Here is a 16,775-nt window from a genome sequence, read left to right as displayed (position 1 = left end):
CAACTGGATTTGCAATGTGTTGCTTTAATGTTGGACTTAACTTTTCAGTATATTTTTCCCTGTAATGGATAATACCAATATTAGTGTCAAGTGCTTTGTCATATATTATTGTTGTGGTGTAACCAGTAACTAAGCACCACGCAGCTGCTTGCTTGCCTACGCCCAAGGGGACAGCGGGAAGAATGGAAAAAAAAAAAAAACCTCGTGGGTTGAGGTAAAGACAGTCTAATAGGATAACAAGGGAAGAAAATAATAATAACACTAATACAAGTGATGCACAAATGCAATTGCTCACCACGTGTGAAAGGAGAGGGGAAAAAAACCCAAAACCCAATCCAATGTCCAGCCTGTTTCCAAGCAGCGATCCTGCAGATCATGCTGTTCTGTGGTAGGGAATATCCCTTTGGCCAGCCTGGGTCAGCTGTCCTGGCTGTGCTCTCCCAGCTTCTTCTGCACCTGGCAGGGCGTGGGGAGCTGAAAAGCCCTTGACTTAGTGTAGACATTGAACCTACCTGGCAACAACTAAAAACATCAGTGTGTTATCATCATTGTTCTCATACTAAATCCAAAACACAGCACTATATACCGGCTACTAGAAAGAAAATTAACTCTATCTCAGCTGAAACCAGGACAATTATTTACAAGGAAGTGTATTCCAATTTTGTTACCAAAGTTGCTACAGGCCATTATTTTATTTCCATATACAGGTGGAAACAAATTAGAAAAGACTTAATTATTCATACGTGTTCTAATCACTGATATGTAGAAAAACTCTTCTTAGAGTAGTTTGTTCATAAATTGTCTGAAAACTTGAAAGTGTGCATGCACGAAAACTCACATGTGGTAGGTTGGTTTCACCACACACAGGTTCTCATGAAATATCTGACCAATCTAGTTTCTGAACTACAAAATGGAAAGTAAACTTGGGAATATATTTTAACGACATAGCCTTCTATTTCTGAAAATACAATAATCACTGTATCTGCTATGAACTTTTTTCCTTACTGTTCTGATTTTAGACCATATTAAAATTCTTATGTAATTCTTTCCTGATTTAATGTCTGCCAATGGTCCTGCACTTTTCAGGTTTAGAAATGTATTAATTGTTTGGCAATGGCATGGAATTTCTGGTAATATTTTATCAAAAGTAATATTCAGTACTGGTTGAAAGTACTAATTTAATGGAGAAAGTAGGCTAGGTACAAACTAGGGGCTATTTTGGTCGTGATAAAGACCTGAAATATCGAGCTTACTTTTTTCCCCAGCATTTTGCATCTGATGTTGCTGATACTTTTTTTCCTTGAATGTAAATGTCAGAAAAAATGCTACGTATGTTCTTCAAGCAGTTACAACATATCTTTTTCTTTTTTTTTTTTTTTTTTTTCTCCTCAGTCAAGACTTGATTTGACATTGTGAGGCTACTGGGTAATATAGAAACTCAGTAGTTCATGCAGTAACTGGCTATTTTTTCTTAACTGAGAAGACTTTGCATTGCAAAAACATTAGTGGCTGATTTTGAAAAGTATTTGTGGTATTCTAAGCATATTTTCTAACTTACAGGTTTCCATTTGTAGAGTAACAGGCTAATTTGGTTTAAGTAACTAGATAACTAGCCATTGCTGAATTTTAGTTGTGGGAGGAACTATGCAAAGTAAATGACTTTGTTTTCCTTCCTTGCATAATATTCATTCTTTGTCTTTTATCCCTAGTCAAGTATGGGTTTTAAAGACATGAGTAGACCTCCTGAGGTCAGTAGATACTTGACTTCAAGAGTTACAGGTAGAGTCAAATTCTGTTTAGCTGTATTACATAGAAATTAACTGCATTAATAAATAGAATTTAACTGTACTACGTATTTTTAGGAAATAGATAAGCATAAATACTTAAGAGCTCCATTTCCTGTGATTCAAGGAGGGTAAGTTAATGCAGAAGCAAAAATATTACCAACCCCAAAAGCAAAGGTTGGGCATCCACAACTCTAAGGGACTGCAGTTTCTATATTTCATGAAATAGTTTTTGATAGAGTAAGACCACAAGCTTTATTTAATATAATACAAAGTAAGGCAGGTTTTTTCAAATTTAATTTAGTTTGTTTGCTTTTAAATAGTTCTGGTGAGCTTAGCAAAACTAATAATGACTTTCTCAAGATATCTGCAGCACTAGAAGAAAAATAACTCTTATTAATACAAAGTATGCGTCATAGTCTGCATTTTCCTTACATCTTTTTTATCTGCTATCTAGAACTTGTAAATAATATTGCCGATCTGATTTCAGAATGCTGATGATATCTGTGCAGGCTTATTGCTGTTTGCTGTAGAGTCACTTTCTGTTGTCTACATTGTAGAAAGAAACAGCTGGATACTATAACCCCTGCTCATTTTCAGTTGTATCTACTGCCATTATGATGTTACATTAGAGGTTGTCATAAATTAGCACGTTCCTGATTAGCATGAATTCAATAAATGTTCTTTACTTCAAAAGAATGCTTGGGACATGTGCTACTACTTGCATTGTTTATATATGGTACTGTAGAAACTTAACATTTGGAAGAAAAATGTAAGATGATGATTTGATAAGATTACTCAGAAGTAATTAGGTGGGTGTGTAAGCTACTAAATGTATTTGATTTTAATCTCTAATTAAAAAGTTGGATTTTTTAATTGTTTTGTGATGCAATAGTTTTTACTTCATTATACCTTTTGTAAATAGGGGCCAGATTCTGCCTGTTCATTGTGCCTAAGTATAGGATAAATGTATTGGTAGGAAACAGCATTCTCCTCAAAGCCAGTGACAGACTATCTCCAGAGTTCCTTCTGGAGGACTGCGCTAAGATTCAGAGCAAAGACATGTTTGTGCCTTTGTACACCTTGACCCGGGAATGAAAATGATGGCTAACCCTGAATGAATATCTCTATGCATTCTTTTGGCTGATGATAGATATGATTATGTTGTGGGATATGGCACTGCCAGAAGCATAGTGTTTTTTCGTGTTAGTGCACTCTGATTCTGAGGCCTCTTATATGACGATTGGAATTAGTGGATGTTAGAGGGAAAGTATCTTTTGTGGATCTACAGGTGTGAATTCAAGCCTTGCTCCATTCCACTGCTCCACTGTTACTTAGCACTGCTGGTAAGGGCATACTTGGTTATTTGGGTTGGGGAATCAGAGACAACCAGATGCAGTAGCTACAGATAACTGTACCAGTCCGTGGATAAGAAAGTTACTGTTTTTAAGCACACTAGACCAGTTGTCTTTCTCAGTTTAGGAAGAATGTGACTGACTCATTGTTTGAGAAGCCAGAGTTCCTCTCGTACCTGGAAGCTGGGGCATCTACTGGAAAATCACGTGCTGGTGTGAAAGAAGCTGCAGCGGTATGTGTGGAGCTGCATGATGCTGAGTTGTGTAACTCCCTAGAGTTACTTTTCTAGATAACTGGTTTTAATATCAGCGTTTAGTAAACAGTTAAAAAGGTAAATACTACATACTTTTTTATTGAAAGCTTATCCTTCTGTGCAGACTTTTCTGTCTAGTCTAGTATAGTATTTTGAATGGCAACCACAGCCTGGTCTATTGACATAAGTTCCCAAGTTTCTTTTATTGTGTTTGTTTACAAGTTTTTGTTGTGTTAATGGGGACAAAAAGAAGCTATGCTTTTCTATCAGCACAGCTCTGTTTTGGCTTAATTTTGGGGGTTGGGTGGTGGGGATTTTTTTTTGTTTTGGGGTTTTTTTTGTCATTTCTGTCTAGTTCAATCTCTACACTAAGTGGAGAAGTGACATCTGGCAGCAGTAGAGCTAAGGCTTCTGTCTCTCATTTCTTTAAGTGTATATAGCAGGAAAACAGCTCTCATCTCAGACTGCTAAAATAAACTGAAGTTTCTCTATATAACTTACAGAAAGTAAGGACAGGATTTTATTTGTCCTTTAGATTTTTTGGTTTGGTTTGAAGTGGATAGATTTAGGTTAACAAATTGGAACCCCATTTAGAAAATGAGAACAACATTGAGGAGATAGTTCAGTCTTTTTCAGATGCTCTGATAGAAGAAAAATGTGGGAATAGTGCTAGTAACAGCATGGGCTCACCTGACATTGAGTAGACTTCAGTGAGTGCAGAATACATTGCAAGAATCTTATGAGTGTTTGTTGAAGTCCTTTGCATTCAGTAGTGATGCCATCACAGCGCTTTTGTATATACACTTAAATGTAGCATGTGAGAACTGTCTATTTTGAGAACACACATTTTAAGTGGCTTGCAAGATATGGGCTCTCAGGAGAATTAACCATTTCCTTTGGTGTCGTATTAGTTACAAAGAGAACACTATTTTAGAAAGAATGCTAAAAATACTCTGTTCCTTGTCTCACTTTGAACTGCTTTTTGTTTTCTTGCTCTACAGCTTCAGCCAAATGTATTCCAAAGTAGTTGTAAAAACTATGATACAGATTAAACTTCATTGAAACAGTTTTCAATACACTGTGGTCCTATCCGTTCTCCTTTTCAATTTGGAGTATGTTCAAAATTACAGGTGCGAGACTAAGTTATGTACAGCAGAATTTGAAGTGGGGTTTCACCTACGGCATTGGATGTTAGTAAAACATCTGTTTTGCTGGTAAAACAAAAGGGTACATATGTGTTAAGTGGGTTGCATCCATTCCTTTAATTTTATGTGAACTGCATCTGAAAATGTTTGCGATGGGTTTTGAAAGTATTTGTGATCCTGTGTTTAAGTAAAGGAAAACAGGTTATTATCCAATATATAAACAATCTTTTTATTTAATGAATTCTGTTTGATCTATTAAAACATAACGGCTGTGAGGATAAAGCCTTTGAGGGAAGATTAATATATATTTAGATCATAACAAAATTATCTTCTTTTTCTTATATTATACCTAGCTCGAAAAATAAAATTAGGGAAAGAACTGAGAAATACTGCTGTGAAAGCTTTTACTTTTTTAAAAAAGTCAAAACTTTCTTTTGAAGCCTAAAGTAGAGATTATACTGCATACTAAAAGATCTTTTAGTCACAAAGGTCATGCTTTTGAATAGGTGACTGTGCTGAAAACATCATTCTATTTACTGGGAACAGTTTTAAAGCCACAGAAGACTAGTAGGGAGAGGACTGAGCTGATATACATACATTCATCTTGTCTCTGAGCTGATTTTTTTTCCAGTGCCTGTTGTTTATTTGGGTGTACTTTAACTATGCCATGTTGCAAGAGGCCACAATATAAATTATAAGAAGAATGTCTGTAATAAGAAATACCATTTCCTAGAGGCATAGTTTATTTTCATGCCTTTCAGCAGTTGTTTGTGGGGTTTTTAGACATTAATAATTAGTATAAACTTAAAAGTAAAACTCAAAAATAGAATAATGTGCAACTGAAGTAGGTGAGAGGGTTTTTTCCTCTCTCTGTATGCTTTAGAGGGGTTCATTGCAGAAATGTCCGAATATTAACTTTTTTTTTCAGTTTTCTTATTTGGTCATTGGTGTTCTGTGATTTTCTGGGATAAACTTCAGGATGATTTCATTAACTAGATTCCATGAGACTGAATTCCTTGGAGATTGATGATGCACAAATACCTTTATTAATTAACAGAATTAATTTATCAAGAACATTTCACGAAGGCAGAAAAAGCCTTCTTTTGAAAAGTTAATTAACACAAAAATTCTGTAATTAATTTTCTCTCAGCTGCTATTAAAAGAGGAATTTTTCACATAAACATTTAATATTAAGTGATCGTAGACACTCCAGTAGGATTATAGTGGACCCCCTAGACTTTCTTCCCTGTTCTGGCTCTTTTACTATTAATTTAAAACAAATATAATAGCTAAAGATGCTGTTATTTAATGGGAAATGTTATTAATATATGGTATTTTGGGGCTTGTTGCTCTTTTATAAATTTCTGTATAAGTCTAATCTGTTTGGAACAAACTCATCTACTTCTTGTGTATTTCAGCCCAACTACGTAGAATTTGATCAATTCACACTAATGTGCTTATCTGGAGCAGAGGGTAATTTTGCAGTGAAAGCATGCAATAAAACTGGGAACTTGGTAGTACAGACGTGTTTCGGGCAGGAGGATAACTGCTTGGTTTCTGACCTCTTCTTTTCTCTTTAGTGGCAATTGTACTGAAGAGAATATTTTGCCAGAAGTGACTCAGGGGAGCTACAGATAGCCTTTCAGTTCACTGATCAAATTGTACAGGAAACTAACACCATTTCAGACTCCCTCTCAAGGCAGACAGCTACATTGTTTTTCAAAAGATACCAGTTCTTTGGCAGGCATTTACCTAAATCAGCACGTGCTTGGACTCAAAAATAATCATAGCGAGAGGATTACGTGGACCTTAAAGAAGAGCTGTCCTGATGTTAAATTGTGTCAGTGTAAAAATTCTGATCATTTGAGAAAAAATAATAGTGTCTATAATTTTGAGACATCCAACATCACGTTTAGACTTTAGCAGTAGGTTATTCTAGAAATAAATTCTTCTTCTCTTGTAAAATTCCATGTAAAGGAGACCACTGAAGAATCAATGCAGAGTAATAGGGAATACAGTAGTTCAAATGTTAATACATTCATAGGGAAGATTAGCTTCTCAAGACGTACAGGGTTTTGAAGGTGAAGACAGGAAACCTTGTTAAGAAAGAAGATTGTTGGAGAGTTCAGGTAAACCCTCTGAATCAAAGAAATGCTTCTCCATTTCTGATTCTGAAGCATCCTTAAGACAAGACAGTTTGGATTAACCTGGGTGTTGGGGTTTTTTTCAGGATTGACTTTACGAGGGATTTAATGACCTTTATATAAGCTCAGGCTAAGTGAGAGTCCCAGCAGGTCACCGTGTCCTGTAAACTTCATTTTTTGGGAGAAGTGAAAATGTCCTTCTGCAGTCCTGACCTCAATTTCAACACCTCACTATAGTAGTTGAAAAGTTTGCACAGCCTTGATCAGAGATAACCAAAGCAAGTGTTGCTGAGGCTGTCAGGCACACCTGCTTGGTGTCATTGACGTGCTTCATCAAGCATGGAACCACGTCAAGCCAATAGCTGTGTAAAATTGCTTTAAAAATCTGCTGCATCGTTTGAGAAAGAAGAGATGGATATTCCCTTGCTTGCTGAATGGAACTTGTTTTGTGAATGAGGAAAATTTTAACAGTTCTTTTTGGTTTGGTTTTTTTTTTTTCAGTTTGACTGTTCTGAATGTAGGAGCTACTAAAGGAATGCTTGATAATTGAAAACAACTAACAGATAACAGTAAAGACTACTTTGGGGTAACCAGTAGGTAGGATCAGTATGAACAAACAGCATTGGTTCTGTGGCACATAGAATATTTGGACCCAAGCGTACTGTGGTCTATTTAGTGTTTACACATCAAGCGAAGTAATAATTTCCTGCGTGCTTCAGAAGAAGGCTCTAGTCTACGGAAAACGCCAAGTCAAAACCAGTGTCAGCTGCTAGAATTCAGTACAGCACTCCCTATAACTGTGAGTTATACGTCTGTCTCTTTCCTATCCTTGCGGCAGAACAGGTCTCCACTGCCCTTTATTCAGGCTTAACTGGGGGTATCTTTCTAACTATAAAGTTTTCATCTCACAAGCAGCTAAATATAGAGACTACACAGGAGTACTCACATATGTAAACACATAGTTCAGAAGTACATGGAGGTAATAAATCTTCTCCTTATGAGAACGAGAAAGTCAATGACATTACTGATAAAAATACAGATTTTTTTTTTTAATTAAAGTTTGAAGATTTTCCCAAACAAGCACTGTTTTTCATCATGTATTTTATACAGCTTTTAACTTAGAATGTTTGTGTGAAATGGCACAACACTACAATGCTCAAATTGAAAATCCTATGGTAGAATACATAACTGTCTAAAAAAAGTTGTTTTGTATCATGCAGACATTGGTTTTGAGTTTGTTATGTTTTTTTAATCAAAGAGTTGATATGACACTTGTAATGCAATAGTATAACCATATGTAGTATTGTATCTGTAGCAGCTCGTTTTGTACTTGTATGAGTATGTAGATAACAGTATTAAGAGGAGTAATATGTCAACTGTATCCTGGGGTGCATCAAGCACAGCATTGCTAGCCGGTCTAGGGAAGTGATTGTCCCACTCTACACTGCGCTGGTGCGGCCTCACCTCAAGTACTGCGTGCAGTTTTGGGGCCCACAGTACAAAAAGGACATAAAACTATTGGAGAGTGTCCAAAGGAGGGCAACAAAGATGGTGAAGGGTCTAAAGGGGAAGACATATGAGGAGAGGCTGAAGTCCCTTGGTTTGTTCAGCCTAGAGAAGAGGAGACTGAGGGGAGACCTCATCATGGCCTACGGCTTCCTCACGAGGGGGAGCGAAGGGGCAGGGGCTGATCTCCTCCCTCTGGTGACCGATGACAGAACCCGAGGCAACAGCGTGAAGCTCCGACGGGGGAGGTTTAGGCTGGATATCAGGAAAAGGTTCTTCCCTGAGAGGGTGGTCGGGCACTGGAACATGCTCCCCAGGGAAGTGGTCACAGCCCCGAGCTTGACTGAGTTCAAGAAGCCTCTGGATAACGCTCTCAGTCATATGCTCTGATTCGGCTGGTCCTGTGTGGAGCCAGGAGTTGGACTCGATGATCCTTATGGGTCCTTTCCAACTCAGGATATCCTGTGATCCTACGAATATCCCTACTGATTTTTGGTGCTAGTGCTGAACAAATGTTTTAGCAAATAGCTTATTTTTTAAAAAGGTAAACTTCAGGTCTACCATCTCTCAGTATGGGTTGAATTCAGAAAACTGTTTCTATTCTCATATCTTTCCTCTTCTGAAAAGAGATGGGAAAAAGTAATAAAAATCAAAGTAAGCCTTTCAAAATGAAGTATTTCAGAATTTATACAAGCTTTTTTGAAATTATTAAGATCACAAGAATTGTAATTCATACAGAAAATTGGAAAATCAATTATTGCATTTATTTAGGATTTCTCACAAGTATAAAATTATTCACATGCAGAAGACCTGCAGGAGCATGGTTTAACTATGACTGTTTGAGCTTGCAGCTTTTCTTATATTTAGAAATATCTAAATATCTTAATGATTAAACATTTATGAGTAAATCTCCTGTGAAAGTCTCAACCACTAGGCTTTAGAAAGTGTACTGTAGGTGGAGTTGTGCAAGCTTCCTTGTGGAGCTGTGCCAGTACATGGGAATCTGAATCTGAAAAGTCCTCTTTATCCAGATACTGGACTCCTGAAGAGTAGGCTTTTAGAGTGGCAAATGAAAATGAGTTTTCAGAACTTTTTCTTCTTTGAAAACAAAACTTGTTTCAAATCTAGCATTTCACAGAGAAAATCCAGTGAGCTTAACTCTGTGTTGTCTGGCATCTCTATGCTTGACAAACCCTTCTCCAGCAAAGGAGTAGCGTCTTTCACTGCCGTATGCAACAATTTTCAGATTTTTGTATCGTTTCTTTTTAAGATGTTTTCTTAAGTATACAGCTGAGGAGACCAATAACAAAAAAGATAAATCCATAGATGATGAAAGGATTTTCCTGAGCTTAGTAGTTAACATAATAGTTTGAAAAGAAATGAATTTACAAGTACTTGTTCAAATGCACTATGTAGAGAGTGAATAAAATAAACAGCAAGATGTGTTGTGATAGGGACTCAGATGATCAAAGGGAACTACTCAATAGACATAGTTATTCTTTCAGATAAAATAAGGAATTCCTTTGAGAGTTTTTGTGATCATTTCTGTTGGAAAACTTTGTATGCATTACTCAGAAATTCAATGAAGAGAAAAGCAATACAGCCTAGATAATAGTGTCAGCTTTGAGCACGAGGTGGCATGTGGACATAGCTTGAGCTATTTCTCCAAGTCATTTGAATGGAAATATTGGATTAGTTAACCTTATGTCAGGTCTGTTAGTTAAATAAACCCTCCAACTGTTCCTGACTGAAGGATGCATAGTTGTGACTGAAAGATGCTGCTGCTTTTCATTAGAATTTTGTCAAACATATCCTGCTAACATAATGATTTTAAAATAAAATGGTTTATTCGATGGAAAAGGATAACAAGCAGAAAATTCACAGCCTTTTCTTTTCACAGGGTATTTCAGCCCAGTAGGAAATCCTCTTAGCCGAACACTATTGGGTAGACTACAGACGGTAAGGAATTCTATCTTTGCATTTTTTTTTTTTTAAATCAATGTTTAACTATAAAATGTCATTATTCACAAGTTCTCATTGTAGAAAGAGGGTGTGTTGTTTTTTTTATCCTGTCTTTATTCACAAAAGAGGTATCTTCAAGCAAATTGTCTGCATGGGCAAATAACCTTTTTCTGCAGCCAGCTGGTAGTGAGATCAGATATCTGCAAATTAAAAGCTTTCTATTTTTTCATGATTTACTTTTTGTTGTTTAGAAATAAATAAGCTAAAGTCACAGTCCTGTGTTTTTGATTATGACTAAGAATACAGACATTGATGTAAGTAGGGAGAGAAAGCTGGGACAATAACTTGAAATTTAATCCTATTTGCAGCACCATGTTTTCATTGTTTACTCATTCTTCACCTTTGTAACAAGTGAAATCACAGCTATCCTCTGTTTATTTAATTGTTTATCTGTTAAATATTGATTGGAAACTTCTAGTAATTATATTTGTTGCTTTCTTTATTTCTGGTTCCTGATCACCATAGTAAAAATCTGACAGAATCTGTAAATGCCATTAATTCCAACTATACACTTAATAAACCTGGATTAAACACCAAACGTATGGAGAGACTAGCGAAGGAAGAACGAGTAGTGCTTCTGAACACTGAATATTTGTGTGGCTCTAGAAGGCTGGGCCTGTTGTGCTGGAGATGTTAATTCTCCTGCACCCATGGATGGAATGCCATGATTTAATATTCTTTCTTAATTGCATGCTAATTGTAATTTTTCAGAGAACATAAATTAACTTGGATCATTTATAGCTGTTTTACAGATTGGATTTGGGGTTTTGGTTTGGGTCAGTTTAGTGTTAGGTTTTTTTGGTTTTGGGGGTTTTTTTTTTGTTTTGTTGTTTGGTGTTTTTTTTTTACCTACCTTATTTAGCAGAATCTGTTAATAGAGTTGTGGAAGGCTCATAAGATACATAAGATTCACCAAGAAATTTTGAAAGTATGGTTTTAACATTGCTGCTTTGTTAGTGGCTAAATGGTTCTTGTTTTCACATTTTTCAGGTTTTTTAGCCATCAATATGTAATTTTTAGAAAAAACTATGAATTGTTCAATCACTATTTTAGTGTTCTCCATCACAGCAAGCTCTATAAACGTTTACAGGAACAACTGTTTTGAAAAATACTAAATAGCAACTAATTTAAAACATTTTTTTCTGAGAGGGTTAAATTAAGGTTTTGAATATTTTTGTTACTTTTTCTGTTACAAATGCAGTAATATATATAAGTGCAGGTACACTGAGTAGTTTATATCAAGAAAGTAGCACATGTACAAATGACGAAATAATTTAGCTTTTGAATAATTTCAGGAGCTGGAGTATTTCACATGCTTCTGAATCGATCTTTTTTCCTTTTTTTCCTTTTCTTCCTTTTTTTTTTTTTTTAATCCCTGTAGGGTTTACAGCAGCAGCTGTGTTTGCATTTCTGTTTTCTGTTTGTACATTGCAGGTTTCAATAAAGTGCAGCCTGGCACAGTTTTGGTTTTTTACCTCTAGGCAGATTATAGATTCCCATGCTCATTAAATATTGAAGGGCTGTAATCAAATAAGGATTGTAGTAATGTGAAGCCTAAGGAAGTAACTTTACAGTGTCTACAGACAGATTCATTAAGACCAAAGAAGAGTACATACTCTTAGCAATTAATACTTTTAGAATCATTTTAATTTAGCTGTTAATACTGTCCTTGTACTTCTGTTTCCTGTAGACTAAATCTGTACAGTTAGGTGTCCCAAGCTAGGAGTGTACTGACAATTAATTGGATTAGAGAACAAGAACAGAAATATGACAATGCTAACAATATTCAGTTATTTTATGCTAAGTCTCAGCTTATTTAGCGTATCATTTAAAACGTCAATTACTGGGCTAAAGAGATGCATGACATTCTTAGGGAAGGAGAGGATTAAGTAAATTTCTAACTCTCGGGTTTATATGGAAAAAATAAAACAATGGGGCAACTGTAAAAGCTCAGATTGATTCTGTAAAATTTTTAAATCTTTTAAATATTATCTCATTTTTAAGCCAGTCATGGGTTTTTTGAGCACTATAAGGTCATTTCATACTTTTTATTTAAAAAAGCCAACCCCCCCAAAATAAACTAGAAAACAAACAAACAAAAAAACCTAACAACAAAACCCCCAAAAGGTAACAGTCTCGAAACCTAAGTTATTACACACTGAGGCACAGATTTACCAAACAGAAAAGAGAAGCTTTAACCCTTATTCCCTGGGTCTTTACTGGAGTGTTTGCATGAGCAACGCTCTCGGTTTCTCTTCCATTCTGGCAGATAGCAGGTGTAGGGAGGTGGAGTGGAGAGAAGCCGTGGCACTGGGCAGCATCCAAGAAACAGACTTTTGTCCTTCTTCATGTCACCTGAGTCTGTCACTCTTGATGGGAAAAGGAGGGTGGCTTTGACCCTGTATGCACATGCATTGAGGTTCACCCTGGTATGTGTAGTGTCTGCCTAAGACTAATACTTAGAAAACCTTGTTTTCCCAGTGTAGTTATTAAGAGATAATGACTAGTTAGAAGTGGGACTTAATCTGCATGTTTATTCTGTTACAATAAAGAATTTGTTTACGTATAAGGAAGAAGCATATGAAACCACCAGTAAACTTTAATTTTTTTCTGTGTTTTTTCCTTAAAACTTTGATATTGTGGTATTGGAAATATATTTGTTCAGTAGTAGAAACGAAATGCTGAATTTTTTATAGAAAAGGCAGTAATAACGTATCACTTGTTCTTACTCAGTATTGCTTCTCCTAAGGGAATATGTGCTATCAAATGCCCAAATCCTGTTGGCCACTAAATATCTGCATGAATAAAAGCAAACCCTCCATTACCACAATCACTGAAGCTGCCCAATTAAGAAGTAGTCTTAAACAGTTTAATTAGTGCCATTATCAGGAATCGGTGACACTTGATACAGCAACTTATTTATCAGTTTGCACTTACCTGCAATGCTCTTTTTTGTATTAGCGTACTAAAACATTTTTTGTTTGGTTTTGTGTTAGAAAGGTCAAGGCTATCTAAGTGGGTTAGTTGTGGATAACCAGCGTGATATCCTGGGGTCTAGAAATCTGCATCAACTGCTGGATCTATTTATCATCTTCTGAGGATGTTCCTTATGCTGAAAGCTCCCAACAGCTTTGGTCAATCAAAATCAGTGTGGCATGGTGGGCTTTTTCAGCAAGCGTTTTCTTCCTGTTTCCCACAGATGGTCTGCCTCCCAAAAAGACCAACTCCTCAGAACATAAAGATAGCCCCATATCTGCTCTGACGCAAGAAAAGGATTAATTAGTTTCCATCTTGCATTAAAAAAGGAGATGTTAATATTGTATTAAGAACTATATATTTATACATTTCTGTAAGTCTGTTGTTTTTTTGGAAGCCTGAAAACATGGCTTAATCTTGTGATGCAACACACAAAAAAAAAATTGTAGTTTTTGCTGGGAGTGTAACTGGTAGTTGGCACTACTTGAGAAATCACATGGCAGGCCAGAGGCAGCTCTGCTGCCTTGCAGGAGCCATGTTTGTGGTAGGCAGACGTGGTGATTCCCACTGGAGGTAGGGTGTGTGTGCAGCCCCTGACGTGCTCAGTGTATCTCTTTAAGAGGGAACTCTTTGGATTGTTGTTCTTTAAAAATTTAACACAATGTCTGAGAACATTCAGCATAGTCTCAGGATGACTCATGGATTTTAGCTTGTTATTTCCAAACAGCTCACTCTCTTCAAGCTCTTACGTTGAGTGTTTGAGAGCACACAAATACTTTATTAAAGAGAGAGAGAGACAGATTGAGACACAATAATGGGGCAATATGAGTACCTGAAGTAGATACCCAAATAATACTGCTAATAATTCTGATGAATCATTTTTGAGCAACAGGAGGCACTCCCATCCCACAGGCTAAGCACATTGCCTGCACAGTTCTCTTAACCTTGAGAATGGAAAATGAGAATTAGCTGAAACCTGTAAGGCAGTGCTAACTAGCAGTAGACCACTGAACAAGCCACATACTCTGAACTGCAGCTCCATCAGTCTTTGTTCAAAATTTGTTTATCAAATCAGGCAGTTACACATGTATTATATATCCCCACCCCACCCCCACCCCCCCCACCCCGTGTATGTACATAATTATTCAGAACTCTTTAGGTGGTAGGCCTAGATGCTTTGATATATGACGAGAGCTGAGTGCAACTGTTCACTTTTATACTGTGTTCATCTGTACATAGTGCATGTGTCTAACTACTGTGGCAATACTGAAACAATCTGGAGACTGGATGGAACCTTTCTGTTCAGGAGCGTCTGTGATTTCTTTCCCTTACGGGATAATCCTAGCTAAGTTAGGAAAACAATGTTGAGGGCAAGAATCTCAGTTCTGGAGAACGCCATTTATTCTGCTGAGGATTGAAGTAATGATGTTCCTTGGATCACTCTAATAAAAAAAAAAAAAAAAATTAAAAAAAAACCCAAACAGAAAATAAAAGAAGCAATACATTTTAGATATATGTTTTACAAAAGCAATAGAAGAGAAAAAAGTTCATGCAAAAGACAGTTAAAAGAGAGGCTGTAAAATATGAAAAAGGTGAAGAATGTTGGATAGAAATTCTGAAATGTTAATGTCGTTTATAATGTGGTACAATCTGTTATGGGTGGAAATATTTACTTCACAAAGCTTACATTTGATTCTTCTAAAATACTTTAATTGCTGTGTAGTATTTCTATTCTATATTGTAGTTTGTATCCTTTGATGCACACAAAATCTAGGGCAAACTGGTTTCCCCTTTCAAAATAAGCCATTGAAAAAATTATGTAACTCCAGCAAAGCACTTCCATCTCTTCCTTGGTTCTAATTTGTTGTTCCTCTGCTAATTTTCATAATTTTTCTGTTTTAAATCTTTCAACTGAAGAATTCTATTGTTTGACAGAAACCCAATTTTGTAGGTACAGGCACATCCTAATTGTTGCATTATGTACCTGCTATTCCTTTGACTTTATTGGAAGTCTAAAGAGTAAGTGATAAAAATGGAACAATTACAATTAAATGGAAAGTACTGGTTATTAAAACCAACCTGAAATTCTCCATTATGTGTAAGTGATATCTTTTGCATGCTGGTTCAGAGGTAAAGTTCACTGCAACAACTTCTTAAACATCTACTGTGGTGTTTGCAATGCAAATAAGCTGAGACTGCATAGTCTTCAATCCTCTCTCTTCCCCCATGTTGTCTTTAGTGTAGTGTACATACTTGAAAAACTTAATTTCTTGTTCTAAATATCTGCATGGCCAATATTACTCGGTGTTGCTTAACATCACTTCTGCTTTTTCTTTTTTAAAAAAGTATTTTATTACAGATAATTCTTACTCAAAATGATAGTTTATCAAAATATTTCATATTAAAGTTGTAAAATAATTTCTGCTTCTAGAATGATGACCACATGACTGCACTCGGGGGGAGAGGAGGAAGCAGTTGTCCACTCGAGCAAGAGACAGTAAGTATTGTGTAATTTTTTGCAGTATATTGTATACCTGTTACACTGTATCTGTGCTTTTGAAAGCACATGCTTCTTTTTAGCATGATCCCAAGGATTCTTTTTGCTACACCAGATTTTGTAATTCTCACAAACATGTTCATAACCTCCATAACCACATTACTGCTGGGTTTATATCACTCTTGATAAATAATTTTGTAAAATTTTGATTAATATAGATTTATTTTTTTTCCTTGAACCTGGACCCAGACAGAATTTTAACACATGTCTGAATGTCACACCAGAAGAAATTCCATTGCTTTAGGCATATTTGTGAGAGATTTACATACTACTTTGGTCCTGGGGTGCATTTCCTGTATCCCCTTATGCTCATTTTCTGATCATATGTCTCCAGAGAATATAATGGCAATTTCCACATTTATTTTAAATTATCAGGCTTGCTCAACCAATTGTATTACAGGACACATTGGTATTTTAATTTTTTATTTCCGGGAGACAGACAGAGGGACTTGCTTGGTTGGTTTGAACTGTTTGTTGGCAGTGTTTTCACGTTACTAAATTTTTGTGATTTTTTCCAAAACCCAAAACATTTACACTAGAACTATCTTACAAAAGACGTTGCAGAAAGAAGCATTTGTTGCTCTGCCTTTCATTGTTTTTCATGCTGCCAAGTAATTAGTATTACATTCCTTTTTTTCTTTTTTTTTTTTTTTTTACCTTAAGTGACCTCATGATTTTTCATAGTGCTATCACTAAGGAACTGTTGCCACTTAAGTGGGGACTGTTAGAGCACCCCTTACTTTACATGATCATGCAAGCTTCCAGTTCTTTATTATATATCTATGTAGTGTGTTTTAGTTTGGTTCTAGTCTGAAGTTCATATTTTTATATTGTCAACATCACCTGTAATTACTGTACTAGCTTTCCTAACGCAGGGAGGAGAGTTATGATAAAGGATGTTACTTCATTGTTTAGCTTCTCTATGTAAGTTCAGGATTACTGAATGCATAGTTAGATAAATTTCCCATCTACTGAGAACTACGCTGCTGGTAGTTCTTTGCTGACCAGCTCACAAATCACCACATAGAATTT

General features: G+C 36.1%; 1 protein-coding gene across 7 annotated transcripts in view; it reads left to right on the top strand.

Moving 5' to 3' along the window:
* Positions 1 to 16,775, top strand: part of AHI1 (Abelson helper integration site 1) — a 101,088-nt gene that overhangs the window by 66,690 nt on the left and 17,623 nt on the right. For 6 of the 7 annotated variants that reach the window (XM_075748163.1, XM_075748168.1, XM_075748165.1 and 3 more), the window contains exons 20-21: positions 10,089 to 10,147; positions 15,618 to 15,683. In XM_075748163.1, the coding sequence (XP_075604278.1) occupies positions 10,089 to 10,147; positions 15,618 to 15,683 (125 nt within the window). Of the gene's footprint in view, positions 1 to 3,261; positions 3,450 to 10,088; positions 10,148 to 15,617; positions 15,684 to 16,775 lie in introns of those variants that run through there. The other variant, XM_075748170.1, reaches the window with a different exon arrangement.

This window comes from Balearica regulorum, chromosome 3 (genome assembly GCF_011004875.1).
Source record: "Balearica regulorum gibbericeps isolate bBalReg1 chromosome 3, bBalReg1.pri, whole genome shotgun sequence".
NCBI classification, from domain to species: Eukaryota; Metazoa; Chordata; class Aves; order Gruiformes; family Gruidae; genus Balearica; species Balearica regulorum.
This window is presented reverse-complemented; position numbering and strand designations above follow the sequence as displayed.